General features: G+C 53.1%; 1 protein-coding gene across 2 annotated transcripts in view; it reads left to right on the top strand.

The window, feature by feature from the left end:
• Window positions 1-2,697: 2,697 nt before the first annotated feature.
• Window positions 2,698-15,765, top strand: part of PHACTR3 (phosphatase and actin regulator 3) — a 274,833-nt gene continuing 261,765 nt past the window's right edge. For both annotated transcript variants that reach the window (XM_009233778.3, XM_063720437.1), the window contains exon 1: window positions 2,698-2,817. In XM_009233778.3, the coding sequence (XP_009232053.2) occupies window positions 2,706-2,817 (112 nt within the window). In that variant the 5' untranslated portion in view covers window positions 2,698-2,705. The remainder of the gene's footprint in view (window positions 2,818-15,765) is intronic.

Raw genomic sequence — 15,765 nt, forward strand, 5'->3', positions numbered from 1 at the left:
GGAGCTCGGCTTGTCCTAATATTAGCAGCAGGGCCTTGGGGAGCCTCTGAGAGCTTCAGTTTTCTTAGGGATAATGAATAATGCTGTCTTTAGATTTTTGTGAAGATGAACTGGGATAAAGCAGATGGAGTGTTTAGCGCAGGGCCTGGTGCGTCGGAAGTGTTCAATGAGGATGAGTGATTAGGCTTCATCTTCCCCTCTGCATCCTCTTCTGAAGAAACCTGCTCAGAGTTCAAAAGGCCCAACCCAGGCCACACCTAAGGAGGCCAACAGTGTCTGCTGGCCTCAGACGGGGTTAGTCAGCATCCTTGGTAGTGTGTACTTGAGAGGGCTGTGTAGACCTGCCACGTGAAGCCCCATTCTGTAGGTCACCAATAGATCCATGTGCAAACAGATCAGGGGCCACGAAGGCTCTGGCCTGTGGACAGGCAGCAGGGCCGGCAGAAAGAGAGAGACCTTTCCTAGCACACCTTGGATTTGTCTTCATGCTAACATTTCTGTCTCCTAATTCTTTCCTTCAGTGTCCTCTTCCCCACCAAGGCTAGGGAGAAAAGGAAATGGCAAGGAGGGTGGGACTGAAAATTCCAATCCTCCATAGGGCTGCCTTCAGGCACAGCTGGAACCAGCTGCTCACACGGACAATGCCAGCAGCCCCTGATACCTCCCTGTCCAGGCTCCTCCCTCTTCTGTGTTGTTTTGATTCTGAGCCATGTAATGGCCCTGGACGTTCAGACCGTCCTTCTTAGGACTAGTGGATAACAAGGGCTTCTCTCTCCCAGTCCAGCAAAGTCCCAAATGTGTGCCTCTGTAAACCAACTTTTCTGGCCCAGTCTCTGAGGTCAGGTGGATGATCTACGCTAGTTGGTTGGACTAGGTCACCAGCCCTCCCCTGGAATTAGGGAGGAACCCTGGGTACACAGAGTGGGGAAGGAGGCTTCCAGCAGGAAATGGAAATGCTATTCCCAGCAGAGTGGGACAAAGCCTGCAAAACACATGGTCCCCGAGTGACCAGGACCAATGCCTGTCCTCTCAAATTCCAGCCCAGTGAGGGGCAGGGCAGATGAGTGGACAAATAATCTCAATGGGATGCAGTGTATGCCCAACAGAGAGCACAGAGTGCTGGGGGCCTGCGGAAGGGGAGAGCCAAAGGCCTGGGGAAGACAGGCAGGGAGACTGAAGGATTAAAGTCTTCAGAAAAGAGGCAAACACTTAAGCCAGGTCTTGAAGGTTGGGTAGGAGTTCACCAGGGCAAACCAATGAGCTGGGCACAGAGCAAGGAAGCACCGCAACACTGGCCAGGTGTTGAATCCAGACGCTGCACCTTTCTCACTTTCTAGGCAGGTAACTTCGCTTCTCTGAGCCTCAGTTTCCTCCTCTAGAAAGGAGGGCATGATGATAGTGTCTCTCTCCAGGAGCTGATGGAGGAGCAAACAGGATGAAGTAGGAGGGGGACTGGAGCAGTGGACTAAGTCCCAGCTTTCACGGAGCTTGCATTTTCTCATCTGTAACAGCGCCCTCCTCAGTGAGTTTTCGAAAGGTTCAGGGAATGTATGCTCAGTGCAGTGCCACCAGGTGCTGGCTGCCGACTGTTACCACCGTTAAGCAGTTCTGAAGATGAGGCTGAGAAGTCTGGGCAGGAGATGCGGGAAGCAGGCAGGCTGCCAGGGAGGAGGCAGGTGGCTGGGAGGCCTGGCTACATCCCAGTCCCAGCACTGCACTGGCAGCTGTGTGGCCCACTGCACCTGCTGGGGGAGCCGCTGGGGGATGGAACGGGGGTTCCTAGTCCCTTAGCAGAGTGCACTTTGAAAGCCTTCAGTGGTGGAGGAGGGGAGTGGTGTTCCTTTGGGGCTCTGAGGACCTGAGTGTCAGGAGGAGGGTTACCCGGAACTCTGCTGGGGACGTGGCTGTGTGGGTGCTGATGGGGACCCTGAGTCCATCTCAGGCCAGGATCCTGCCTCAAGGGCAGGGCTGTGGCTGCAAAAACCCCAAAGTCAGTAGAGGCTGCTGAGGCCTCCGGAGAGTCACCCCAACCCCTTCACGCCCAGGTGCTGGTGGGTGGACGGGGCGTTTTGTGAGAGGGCGCTGGGAGGGTCAGGGGACGGGGCCGGCACAGTTCTAGTTCTGGAGCTGGTTGGTGGTTACAAAGGTGTCCCCCAAGCAGCACTCATTAAGCTAAGTACGAATGTTTTGTTTCATAGCTAAAAAGGTAAATATATGGGGTTTATTCGACAGGCAGCAGTGCCTCCCACCGCCCTTACATTAAGGCAGCCAAGGAGTCTCCAACTTAGGGAGCGCCAGGCCCGGCTCAGTCTCGGCCCATCCCACTTCAGCCGCAGTCCATTTACACACCAGACCACTGAGGCTCAGAGAGGCCAAGCGACTCGCCCGCCGCCCCACAGCGGCTCCAGCGCTGCTGCCTGTTTACAGCGCGGGGAACCGGCGGCTACACCTCCCGCCCGGCTGTCCCTTTAACGTTTCTAGGGCGTCCCTGGAAGGCCCCGGGCGCGGCGCTGAGGTCTCCCCTCCCGCTCGCTCGGGCCAGGCTGCAGCTCCGGGCGGGTCAAGGTCGCAGCGGCGCCCCTCGGAGCCCCCGCCCGGCGGAGGGGCCGGCCTCGCGTGGCGGCGCCGCCCCCGGCCCTGGTCCCGGTCCCGCCCCGCCGGCGCCTCCCCGCCGCCCCGGCTCCGCTCCGCGGCCCTCCGGCGGGATGCGCGGCCGTGGCGGGGGGCGCGCCCGCTGTCCTGCGCCCCTGCGCTCGCTGCTGAGCGCCTTCGGGGCCCGGGACGCCGCCGCCGCCGCCGCCCGAGGTCCTGCGCAAGGTAAGCGCCCGCCGCGGGGAGGGGACGCAGGACGTGGGGCCCGGGGTCCCGGCCGGGCACGAGGCGCTGGGGGAGGACTCCTCCTGGATCCCTTGCCCTTGGCCGTTGCGGGTGGCCAGGATGGCCGCTGCGCCCCCAGCCACAGAGGTGGGCGCCCCGGGTCTCGGGCTTACCGCCCCCCTCCGCCTCCTCGCAGCAGAGTCACCAGAGTCTCTCCCTAAACAAGGGCAGTGCCCGTAGGATCAGAAGCGCTGGCGTGGGGGTCGGCAGTCTGGGGTTTGGAATTCCCCTCTGCCAGCTGCATGAGCCTTTTTGCATGGCATTTGACCTTGCTGCGCCTCAGTTTCTGCATCTGTAAAATGGGGGTGATCCAATACCTGTGTCTTGGGGGCAGCAGTTGGGATCATATGAACAGCGCTGGCCACCCAAGAGAGGGCTCTGCGCTTGTTCACTCTTCTTCCCCAGGGAGGGCCATTGGCCTCCACCCATGTGGGGCTGGCCCCTCGCCTCCTGCTGGGCAGACACCTGGCCCTGGAGAGGGTCCAGCTGCAGTTCAACGGATGGGATCTAGGAAGAGGGGCCTGAGGAATCCAGAAAATGGCCAGGGCTCCAGCTGGGCCAGGGAAGAGGAGTTGAGGATGGGGAGTGGCCTCAGGCCTCCTGGTGACAAGGCTAGAGTGTTGCCTGTGCTCAGTGGCCATGGGTGCATGAGTACCAGGTGTCCAGTAGGCAGAACCCAGATGAGGGGGAGGAGAGCTAGGCCAGTGTTTCCGCACTGGCCCTTGGTCAGGATACCGGGGGCACTTATTACAGATTGTTCCAGGGGCCCCACCCAGGCCTGCCCCTTGCAGTCTCCTTGGATAATCTGTTTTTTTAACTAAAGCACCAGGAAACTCTGGGATCAGGCCACTTGGGAAACTCTGGTTTAGATCCATCAGTGGTTCTTTTCAGTGCCTCGAAACGGGTTGATCCTGCCTTCCCTTGAAGACATTTCTGGTTGTCACACCTGGGGGAACGCCACTGGCACCCAGTGGGCAGAAGCCAGGGACACTGCTAAGCATCCTGCACTGCCAGGAGCCCTCCTTCCCCCCGAGGCGATAATGGTGTAGTCCACAGGCTAGTGCTGGGGTTGGGAAACCCTGAGATACAGGGATACGTGGAGTCACAAAGTCGAGAAAGGGGGACATGGGGATTTGGGGAACACTTGAGAGCCCACTATCTGCCAGGCCTTCTGTAGTGCCCTTGGAGGAGAAGCTCGTGGCAGAAGCTTAGCCCAGGCACAGAGGATGGGCAGCTGAATCCACTCATCAGGAATACTGAGCACCTACTGAACACCAGTCCCTGTGCTGAGCTCCCAGGGTGGAGTTGGGAAAGAGAGGGAGATGGGGCCCCTCTAGGGTGCCCGTCTCTAATGAGGCAGAAGCCCCTCCCCCAGTGCCTGCATAGAGTAAGTGCCCATGAGTGTCGGTGTCCTCCCTTAAAGCACTCCTGTTTTTGGCAATACATGAGTACTAAGCACAGTGAGACGTATTCTGGGTTGGATTTTGGGAAAGGGCGTTCCCAGTCCTAACCTTCGGCAGCTTGGCAGTGTGTTCAGGGCCACCAGGAGCCCATGTTCTGCCTGCAGTAATTACGCAACTCCTCACCTGTTCCTTGTGCTCCTCAGTCGTTGGGCATTTTTAAAATAGTTCTGCGGCCTCTGTCTAGGCCTTGATGGATGGATGGCAGGGCTCAGCCACTGCTGACCCACTTTCCCCAAGGAGAAAGCGGAATATTTTGTCAGTGGGTCAGCAAATGATTATTCATCATTGAAAATGCTTCAGGCGCGGATCTAGATGCTGGGATGCTGCGGGGAGCAGGGAGGCCCTGAGGTGAGAATTCACTTGATGGCATTGGGGAACAGGAGGGTCGTTGAGGCTGGAAGCCCATCAGCTAGGAGACTGGAGGGAGCTGAGTTTGGGGAGGTGGCCCGTGGGCCTTGGCCTCCATCATAAGTCCCTAGGGGTTTTACATGTGCAACCTGAGGCCAATGGCAGGTTCTAGGCTGAGGAATTGCATGTCCCTCTGTGTCTGAGAGAAAGCTCCTCGTGGCTGCCGTGTGGCCGCAGGTTTATTTGGAGGCTATGGCAGCAGGGGAGTTGCCAGCTGCTTGGAGGACAGGGGGTACATCAGAGACGGAGAAAGTGGGAAGCACTGGGGGCTGATAGGACCTGCTCATGACTTGGGTACCCCAAATCCAGGATGCCATGTAGGTTTGGGGTCTGAGCACTGGGTGGATGGTGGTGCTGTTTATGGGGGTGTGGAAGGCTTGGTGGGGGAGGAGGGAGACTGGTGGGAGGCTTCTGCAGTGCATTCCTTCACTTTCCATGGAGAGGGGAGGTCTGGGAGAGGAAGCGCACATTCCATGCTGACCATGGTGATTTGGAGGGGCTGTGTACACTGGGCCATTGCACGTCTGAGTCTGGAGCTTGGGGCGGTGGTTGGTCTGGAGGCTCCAATCTGAGATTCATCAGAATGGGGCTGGCACTTAAAGGAGGTCACTTGGGAGGGGGCTGAGGCAGAGAGTGTGGCTGGGTTTCTTGGTTTCAATGTTGCATTTCAATGTTGAGTCAGATAGGACCCCAGTGCAAATGCCAAGTTTTGGTTTGGAGCAAGGGTCCCGGCACCCAAGGAAGAACCAGGCTGTGTGCCCACAACTCTTTGGGCACTGATGCCAGACCTCGAGAAGGTCCCTTTGACTTCGTTCATTTTGGAACCAGAAGGATCTGTCCAGCTGCCACCTGAAGCTCGGCTTCCCTGATTTGTGTGGCTGTTTCCCGGACCTTGCTTGGGAATCTTAACTCACCCTTAAAGGGATAATGTGCTATTTCTGGGGCCAGGGCTGCATTAATTTAGGAACAAATTAACCACTCATTCTTCCAGACTTCGAAGTCTGATTTTGAAGTGCTGACTCGTAGTGGGTTATTTCTGCACTAAATGAGTTTTTTTTTCCTTTAAATTTTTTTTTTTGAAGGGAAAGGCGTGATCAATGATATCATGACATGTCCCAGCTGATGCTCATTAAAAGTTGTGGCTTTAGGGGCTGCAAAGACAGTTTGAAATTTAATGCCTTGTTTCCCTGGCTCAGCTCAGAGTCAGGGCTGGGCAAGGCTCCCTGAAGGCAGTAACTCTGAAGACCCATATTGGGTCTGGAGTTGCCCAATTCTTTTGAAATCTTAATGACAACCAGCTGGACTTAGCAGGCTTTTCTGGTAGCAAGTGACTGAAACGGACTAGACACACAGAAGCAAAAGGGCCATCTGTTGAGTCAGGAAACTGGGCGTCTATAGCTCTAGCTAGCCTCTCCTTGTCTGTCCCAGACTCAGGCTGGGTCATATCACTGGCCCTTGAACCACTTACTGGCATGAGGGAGTAGGGAGGACTGGACGGCTGAGACCTAGCTGTCTCCTCCGGTCCAGAAATGGAGCTGGCATCCCCGCCATAGCCAGCCTGAGACTTCCAGTAGGAAATCAGGAGGATCGCAGAAGGAGATGGGTACTGCGATCACAAACTCCAGCATGGCAGTGCAAGAACCCCACAGCTGTGCTCACCTGACCTGCAAAACCCGCCGTGCATTGCAAATCACCCTGCAGCCTTCAGTTTTCTTTCCTGTGACCAATGGGTGCTTGGAGGTAAAAGGCAGAGTCATGATGTCCCAGCAGCTCGAGAAGGCCCTGGGAGAGGTGTGACCTGGCTACACATCTTCGTTTCTCTCCTTTCCCCGCAGGGTGCTCAGGGCACACCTGTGAGAGCCAAGCACCTCCCCATGGCCAGTGGCCCCTCAGGTCTGCTTCTCTTTTACCTGCTCTGAGCCTCACATTTTCTCACCACTTAGCTCAAATCCCCACGCAGCTGTCACCCCATTACTTTAAGGACTGCTGTCTGCTGGTGAACTTTGCTGATGACTAAGTTGATCGCTCCGTTTTTGTTTGAAGGGAAAGGAGTGATCCCCAATCTTTAGAAATGGCCTAGGCTGGACACGGTGGCTCACGCCTGTAATCCAAACACTATGGGAGGCTGAGGCCGGCAGATCACGAGGTCAGGAGATCGAGACCATCCTGGCTAACACGGTGAAATCCCGTCTCTACTAAAAATGCAAAAAATTAGCTTGGAGTGGTGGCAGGTGCCTGTAGTCCCAGCTACTCGAGAGGCTGAGGCAAGAGAATGGCGTGAACCCGGTAGGCGGAGTTTGCAGTGAGACGAGATTGCTCCACTGCACTCCAGCCTGGGTGACAGAGTGAGACTCCATCTCAAAAAAAAAAAAAAGAAAGAAAGAAAAAGTCCTAGCCTGTAGTTGGGACTCCATAAATATTTTATGGGATGAATGGATAATGTGGTCTCCAGCTCAGGGGATAAGTTTTTCTGGAAAAAAAATTACTCACTCAAACACATACACGTATATATTTAATTACACTAGTACGTCATGAATACATCCTCCAAGTGAGAAATTGAAAACATTGCAAATAAGGCTCAAATCCCTCTGGAACATGAATCCCCCCACCCACCCTTCGCCCTTCCCCAGGGAAGCCACTGTTACCATTCATGGCATTTCCCACCAAACTTTCTTGACATAAGCATGTGCTTTTTAAAGAAATGGCATCACACAGCACTTCTCGTTGTGAAGCTGTTTTCACTCTGCAGTGTGTCTTGGAGATTTATCTGGCTTCATAGGTTCTGTCTAATTGCTTTGGAATATTCCATGGCTGTTTTCGCCTTTCTGCTACCGATGGCCATGGAGGTCCTTCTCAGATCCTGTCACAGGCTGTGCTGCAGGGGACATCCTGCGTGAGGTGCTGGGCGCATCTGTACAAACGTTTCTCTGTAAGGCACATCCTAAGAATGGAACTCCTGGGGCTTAGGATGAGTGCGTTTTAAATTTAAGCTGCTATTGCCAGACTGTTTCCCATAGTGGCTGTGTCACTCCCAACAGCAGTGTCGGAGGTACCCGTTTCTCTCACCAGCACTTGATACATTCACATTCTGAAATTTTGCCAATCCTCCAGAGAAGTGAAAATTACATTGTTTCATTTGCATTGCCTTGATTGCTTGAGAGTTTTTCTTATGTGACTTGGCCATTTAGATTTCACTCTCTGAGCATTGCCTCTTCATTTACTTTGCCCTCTTTTTCCAGGGGGTCGTTCGTGTGTTTCCGAATGGTTTGTGAGCGCCGTTGATCTGATCTGGAACCTGATCCTCCGCTGGCTGCAAATATTCGTGTCCTTTCTGTTGTGTGTCTTTTCACTTTGTTTATGGTGTTCTTGGTTGAATAGAAGCTTTTAGTTCTGATGTGGTAGAATGTATCCAGCTTTTTCTTTGTTTTTGCTTTTTGTGTCTTAAGAAACCCTTTTCTGCCTGGAGTTTAGAGTGAACAGCTTTTCTCAGTGTAGCAGGGAGGGTCCTGGTTTCAGCTCTGAAAGTCCTGTATCCTGAGAAGTCCTCAGCTGGGGGCATACCAGGATGGCTGCTCAAAAACACATCCCTCTGCGTTTCCTTTTGAGGCTTGTATAGCTTTTTCTTTGCATTTATTTTTCTTATCTACTATAACGTGTGTGAATGAACAGTATGAGGTAGAATACAGGGTTTTAATAAGGATTACAGGAGTCACTGGGTTTAACCCAGGGATCTGTTGATTCTGGTGGGGATTCCTAGCCCTGAGGGAGCAGAGGGAGGAAAGGTGGTCTGGGGGTGGGGACAGATCCAATCAATTTACTTTACCCCTAACTGTGAAGTGGACCATGGCTTCCAAACCAAAACTCAGAGCAGGTTTTGGGCAAAAATTGGTCTGATCTGGTAGCCTACATGGTTTTATTGATACGATTGACAATTGGCTGTACGTTTCCCAAGCAGGGACCAGCTGTGTGGAGAAATTTGGATGCTCCTTCTCGCAGCCTGGCTGCTTTCCCAGGGCTGGCCCCAGGAGGGAGGCTCCCTGTGTGCCTGCCTACAGGAGCAGCCTCGGACTGACTCCCAACAAGCCCAGGGGGCTGACTTTCCCGGAACCCTCCTCTGATTCGGGATTCCTACCAAACTTCGGTAGCAGTTTATTTTAAGGAAAACAACAATGATACACATCCCTTGCTTAGGACTCCTAGCCTGGGCAGGGGCTGGCTGGGATGTGGGGATGGGAGGACCAGGGGTCTGGCCCTCTCTGGGCTGGCCCAGGGTTTGCGTTGTGGGCTTTGCATTGGGCAGGGGGAGTTGCCCTTTGGAAGCTGGTGACCTCGTGGCCTAGATTACCGGGAGCAATGTCGATTTTGCGTGATTACAATATTTTCAGGAAAGCTACTTAGGTGCACCAGTCACCAGGGACGGTTCATGCGTGGACCTGTGGAAGGCCTTTCCTGGAGGGAATTCAGCAGCTCTTGGGCCTCACACTGCGAAGTGGGCCAGACTGGGGGGCTCTCTATGGAAGGTTCCTGTGCCAGGCATTTTAGTTGCAAACTGTGTGGGCCAAAGGAAACACAAGTGAGCGAGTGGGCAAGAAGATGTGGTACTGGTGCCCGTGTGTGCAACGGGGCAGCCCTGCCTCAGTGCCTTAGGTGGTGCCCTTAAGGACAAGTGTATGTGAACGTGCATGAGAGTGTGAGGATATACTTGAGTGCATGTGCCTGTGTGTGCCTGATTGTGTGTGTATGCATGTGTGTGTGAGGCTGTGCAAGAGTGTGTATGTGCCTGTGTGTGAATGACTGTGTGTGAGGGTGTGAAGCTGTGATGAGTGCACGTGCCTGTGTGCACGTGATTGGGTGTGTGTGTGTGAGGGTTGAGGCTGTGCAGGAGTGTGCATGCCTGTGTGTGTATGCATGTGTGTGAGGGTGTGAAGCTGTGCAGGAGTGTGTGCGAAGGTGTGCGTGAGTGTGTATATGAGCAAGTGTGTGCATGAGTATTACATGCATGAGTGTGTGCATGAGCTAGTGTGTGCATGAGTGTGTGCGTGCATGAGCATATGTGTGCATGTATATATGGATGCGATCTCCCTCAACCTAGTGTGCCAGCCTCAGCACAGCCCTGCTCTGACCAGAGGCCTAGGAGGTCCTCCAGCTCCCAGCCCCTAACCCTCCGTCTAAGCCAGGCCTCCACCTTCACTCCCCAGCCTTCACCCGTGCTGCTCCTCCTGCCGGAAGGCTACTGGCCTCCTGTGGAGTGTACCCATCTGTCAAGGCCCGGCAGTGAGACCTCGTCTATGAAGCCTCTCATCCCCTATTCTGGGGTGATCTTTTCCCCCTGTAAACTCTTATTGTCCAAATCTCTTCTTCATATAAGGACACCAGTCAGATTGGATTGGCACCCCCCCACCCCCTCAGCAGCCTCATTTTAATGTAATCACCCCTTTAAAAAACGCCTTCTCCAAATATTGCATTCTGAGACACTGGGGATCAAAACTTCAACATATACATATTAGAGGGAATACAGTTCAGCCCCTGACAGCTCGGCTGGGAACATGAGCGGGGCCTCAGGTCCTTTCCACTCGGGCTTTTGCATGGGCAGCTTGAGGTGCAGAAGTGAGCAACCCGAGAGAAACAGACTCAAGTTCTGTCACCGCTTATGATCTGGCTTTGGACATCACAGTCCCGCTTCTGCCTTAGAATCGGCCTTCCCTGACTCGGGGTGAGGGTCGGCATGAACCCACCTCTCAGCGGGAGGCTGCAAAGCCACGTTGCGAGAAGAACATATGAGGTTGGAGGTGATGTTGTGGCCATTTTTGGGGAAAATCCCCCAAAATGTGACTGCACTGGGAGGGACCCTCAGATGCTTGTGCCTGGTTTCTGGCAGATTTCGCCCCAGGCACGTTTTTCTTTGCTGGGTGTGCTTTGCCTGCTGCTGCTATAAATCACAGTTGTGAGTACAGCTACAGCCGAGTCCTGTGAGTCCTCTAGTGAATCACTCAACCTGGGGGTGGCCATGGGGACCCCCAGCACAATAATCACCCTGTTCACTCTCTTGTTAATGATCCATCTGCTCCACCAAAGGTAAACCCAGGGCAGCAGTGACTGGCGCATTTTTGTGTGCAGGGCATGCACCCCGTGCCTGGCACCTAGCAGGTGTGCTGTAAGCTCTGTGTCCAATGGAGAGCATGATGCGGAGGCGATGATGGGGAGGTGGGGTTGGTGGCAGGGAGGCCTCCTCTCCTCACCCCCACGCAGAGGCCCTTCCTTGCGGCTCACAGGAGTTTCTTCAAGTACTGTTGCTCTGACGTTGAGCTTTTCACCTCTCCCTAAAGGAAAGCCATTTAGCAAAAAGAATCTCCTAGTTTAGCAACATTATCTCTGTCAAGTTGCAGGAAGTGGGCATGTGGCCTTTTTGCGTGAGTCTCTCAGCAGTGGAAGCTGGCTCTTCCTCCTGAAAACATGTCATATTTTTAGACCGTCTTGAGTGATTTACACACCTTTTCTACAAGCAGACCTGGAGATGAGAATGCACAGGCCTGCCCGGACGTCTTCTCCAATACCCACCCTGTGTGTTCGTGCTGTCACCTGACAGGTGCCCTTGGTAGCCCTTCTCCATCCAAGCCTCCCTCCAGGTGGCCTGCCCTGGCCCGCTCTGTGGTCATTCTGCCTCCTGGAGGCCGGCACAGACTTCCTGCCTCCTGCACATTGCACATTTGGACCTAAGTTCATTGCCACTCCCCCAGAGGGCAAACACTAAAAATAGACTCTTCACTGGATGAGGTTTCTAATACCAGCTAAGGACTGCGTCTCTCCACTTACGAGTGTCCGAAACAGCTGTATGAACTGCACGTTCTCTGTCTTCCATGACTAAATCCCCTTAACGGCCCTAATTCACTCTAATTCCGGTAACGAGGACGCTCCAGCACTGGAGGTGTGGTGCACGTTCGATTTCTATTTTTATTTTAATGGCTTTGCTATCTGTGCCTTTTCCTATAATCCACGACAAATCATGATAAATTAACTCCATTTTTTTTTTTTACTGTTTGGTTAAACATTGGGATAATAAAAAATAAGGAGATGTTCCTCTTATTTGTAGATTACTGTGATTTCCAACCTAGAGTATTGTGGTCATGGGTGAAAGTGCAGGATATTGTACACTGATCATTTGCGTTGTTTGCTTGGGAGTCACTGCGGTGAGGGATTGGAGAGGAGCCACTCTGCAGTCACTGGACAGTGATAGTCATACCAACCAGGGCCTGTCCTCAGTCCTGCTCACTCATCTACACATCTCTGTGGGAGATGGGTTCGACCTGGTGGGACCCCATTTGATAGGTGAGGAAAACCGAGGCTGAAAGGGATGAAGTAACGTGCCCAAGGTCACAGCTGCTGAGCTGAAGTTGAGTCTGGACAGTCTGCTGGATTCTTGGTCATTCTGTGATCCTGTCTCTCATGAACCTGGATTTATATTATATCCCTTTGGTTCCGGAAAGTGTCTGACAGCAGGTCAATGCTTGTTGTTACTGCCTGCTTTGGAAGCCCTTAAAAGATGCCCCAACTCTGGCTGTCCTTGTGGGGTGCCTGTCTTGGAAATGAGCAGGCTGCTGACTGAAAAGAGCCTTTCCCTGTAGATGGGATGTGGTGCCCCACAGGTGGGACCCCGTATTTCCTACAGGTGGACACTGGGGTGGTTCTCTCCACCTGTCGTCATGTGTGGCTTCTTCCCTTTGTTAGAGTCTTGAGTTGGTGTTGGATATGAGGTCACCTTTCTTCCGAGGATCGTCTAAGCAGGGTGGAGGAGATGCAGGTTGCACAGAGGTGGGAGAAGAACCCTTGGGGCCAGGAGGTAGATGTGGGGTGTCCTCAGCTTTGCCCCGGGTCCCAGTGTGACCTTGTACGTGTTCACCCTTCTCTGAGCCTGGCTTTCCTCATGGATGGAGTGTGATTCTGAAACCCAGTGTTCATGGCTCGTCAGGAGGATCACAGGAGAGATGTCTATTGCTGCCAGAACAATTTACCACCAACTCAGCAGCTAAAGCATCACCAATTTATCGCCACACACAGCCTGTGGGTCAGGCGTGCAGGCGGGCTTGCCTGCTTCCCTCTCTGGGTCTCCACAGCGCTGTGCTCTTTGCCAGATGCTCTGGGAGAGAATTCACTTCCTACTCGTTCTGGTGGTTGTCAGAATTCAGTTCCTTGAGGCTGTAGGACTGAGGTCCCTATTTTCTTGCTGGCTGTCAGCTGGAGCTGGGGCTGGAGCTGGGGCTGGGGCTGGGGCCCGGGTCATTTTGGTTCTCAGCTGTAGAGGCCACCGCCTTCCCTGGCTCATGTCCACCTTCAAGGCCAGCAAGGGTGGCTGAATCCTCTCAGCCTTCAAATCTCTCCTCCCTCCCTTCCACCCTGTGCACTCCTGCCTTCCCCTCTGCTTCCTAAGTGATTCCATGAGGCCCATTGGGTCTTCCAGGTTCATCTCTATATCTTCAGGTCTCCTGATTATAACCCTGATCCCAGCTGCAAAGGCCTTCACATTGGTGCCTACATTGGTGCTGGATCAGGTCACCGGGGGTCAGGAGTCCTGAGGGAATGAATGGCTCTCAAATTCTGCTGTCCTTATTGTGGGTAAGTGGCTGAGGGCTGCCTGGAGGAACCTCATAGTGGCTGAGGGCTGCTTGGAGGAACCTCACAGTAAAACAAACAACCTCTCACTTAAACAGCACATAAGCTCATATGTGAGACTCTGATTTGTAGCAGTAATACTACACAGGAAGTTTTTTTATTTATTACAGATTTAGCTGCTGGGTGCTTCTGATAAAAAAACTTGGTTGAATATAGTTAAAACAAATCTGGGATCTGCCCCCTTGCTCGGCATTTCTGTTGCCCCTGTCCCAGTCCAGGCTGCCCCATCTCTCCCTGTCCAATGCAGCAGCCCCGCCCCCCTGGTCCCTGGGGCCATCTCTGCTGTTGTCCACTTTATCCTCTGTCTGGCAGCCCCAGCACCCTTCCAGGAGAGGTCAATCTGCTCTCAGCTCTTCCTGGCTTGAGACCCTCCCAGGTTTCCTGTTTCTCCCAAGATAAGATCCATGCTTCTACTCATGCTGGGTCAAGAGGCCCTTTGAGTCCTGAGGCCTGTCCCCATCCTCAGCCTCCTGCTATCTCCCCAGTACTGCCCCACCCCTCACCCCTGGCTGCTTCTCAGCCCCTCCAACTGCCCTGTGCTTGCTAGTCTTGCCCTACCACCCCCCACCCCCGCTCCCTGGCCCCCATGCCTGGCACAGGCCCTGTGCTCAGTGAATACTGGTTGAATGAGTGGGCACGTGAATCAACGAATGAGAGACTCAAATGATCAAATACAAAGCAGGGCCTGCGTCTCAGGGACACTCCTCCAGCCTGGCGAGTCTGCGGTCTTCAGGCCTTTTGCCGAATGAAGGGTCTGCTTCCCATCTTTGCTGTGAGTCCCAGGTTTCCACAGGAGCAGGAAGTGCTAATGTTCTAATGTCTGCACCTTCACTCCCAGCTGCTGACGGCCCCCCAGGGCCCATCCCCAGGAACAGGGAGGCTCCCTTTATGCTGCAGTATGTAGACGCACAGATCCCCCCAAGTAGCAATTGAAAAGAACCAGCAGGGTCCGTGACCCCAAACTGCAGCCTGAAGTACCAGGGTAATCTTTGTTACACCCCAAGTTGCGGGACGGCAGAGCCCTCTGCCAAAAAGAGAAGTGAATGTTATTCCCCCGTGGGCTTTGGAAAACCCTTGCACTATTGTTAATATCTCAGGGTGAAGGCCGGTGAGGGCGCCAGAATTTAATTGCCTAAATAATTGCTTTCCCCAAATGTGAAATCCCGATGGACCCACCAGCTTCAGTGCACGCATCGGTTTTAATGAATGGTGGGCGCCGAGAGAGCTCACAACTTCTGTGCAAACACGGACGGCCGTCACTATTTATAGGTTTGTACAGGTTGATTCTTGGGATCATCATTGCTACGGCTGCAGAACGTAAGATCTATTTTTAAAGCACTACCTATAAGCCTAGTGCTATGGATTTTCTGTAATTTATAGCTCGGACTACGAGACTGCTTTTGAATTGTTACTCTGTAAAGTACTTAATCTACAGTTGCTGCGATGGGGTGCCGGTGGCATGAATCTATGCTGTGGTGAGTCCGTAAACCCAGCTCCACGGACTCTGCTGGGAAAAGAAACAACTCTCTTAAGTATATAAATCCAGTAATCATAGGAAATGTCCACATTGAACTGGCAGAAGGAGAACATGTTTGGGTGACAAGGGGCATTATTTAAACATGAAAGATCTTCCTTTAAAAGATAAAGAAAAGAAGTAAACACCTAATAGTGTGTACAACAATGCTAATTCTAGAAGAGGGTTATAGATTTTCTCTTTTATTTATTATTAACATTCTAATTATATAAGTATTTCGTGATCCCCTCCTCCTGGCAAAAATGAAAGCGTTTTGAGTAGGGGCACCGGGAGCCCAGACAGTCGCCATCGTGGAATCTAGGCTCTTCTCTCCGCTTCTGTAGGCAGCTGTTTCACCACGGAGGACAGAGATGCCCAGAACATCCGCCCTGTGCTTCCATAGTCATATGTGTCTGTGGGAAATATATGGTACTGGTGAGTGTGTGTGCACTCACGTGTGCATGTGTGTGCATGTGTGTGTGTGCTCCATGAGTGATTATGGCATTGTTATGTTATGTACTAACCCAGGAAATCAGAGCTTCAATGATGTTAGACTATAAAGATCTTTTGCAGTACAAGGAAGCTGCTGAGTGCTGTTCCCTAGTGTGGATATGCCATAGGGCAGCCATTCTGCTTTGAGGGACATTTAGGTTGTTTCCACTTGATCGGCCTCATGCATACCTTCCTGTGTTTGGGGTTTCTCTGGAGTAGATGACAAGAACTGGATGAGCTGGGACAGGACATTTTCTATTTGGGCAGATGCAGCCAGTCATCCTGGTTGCCGGTTTCAGTCTCACCCAGCATCTGTGGTGCCTGTTTCACCACATCTTCACCAGC

This window comes from Pongo abelii, chromosome 21 (assembly GCF_028885655.2).
Source record: "Pongo abelii isolate AG06213 chromosome 21, NHGRI_mPonAbe1-v2.0_pri, whole genome shotgun sequence".
Lineage (NCBI taxonomy): Eukaryota > Metazoa > Chordata > Mammalia > Primates > Hominidae > Pongo > Pongo abelii.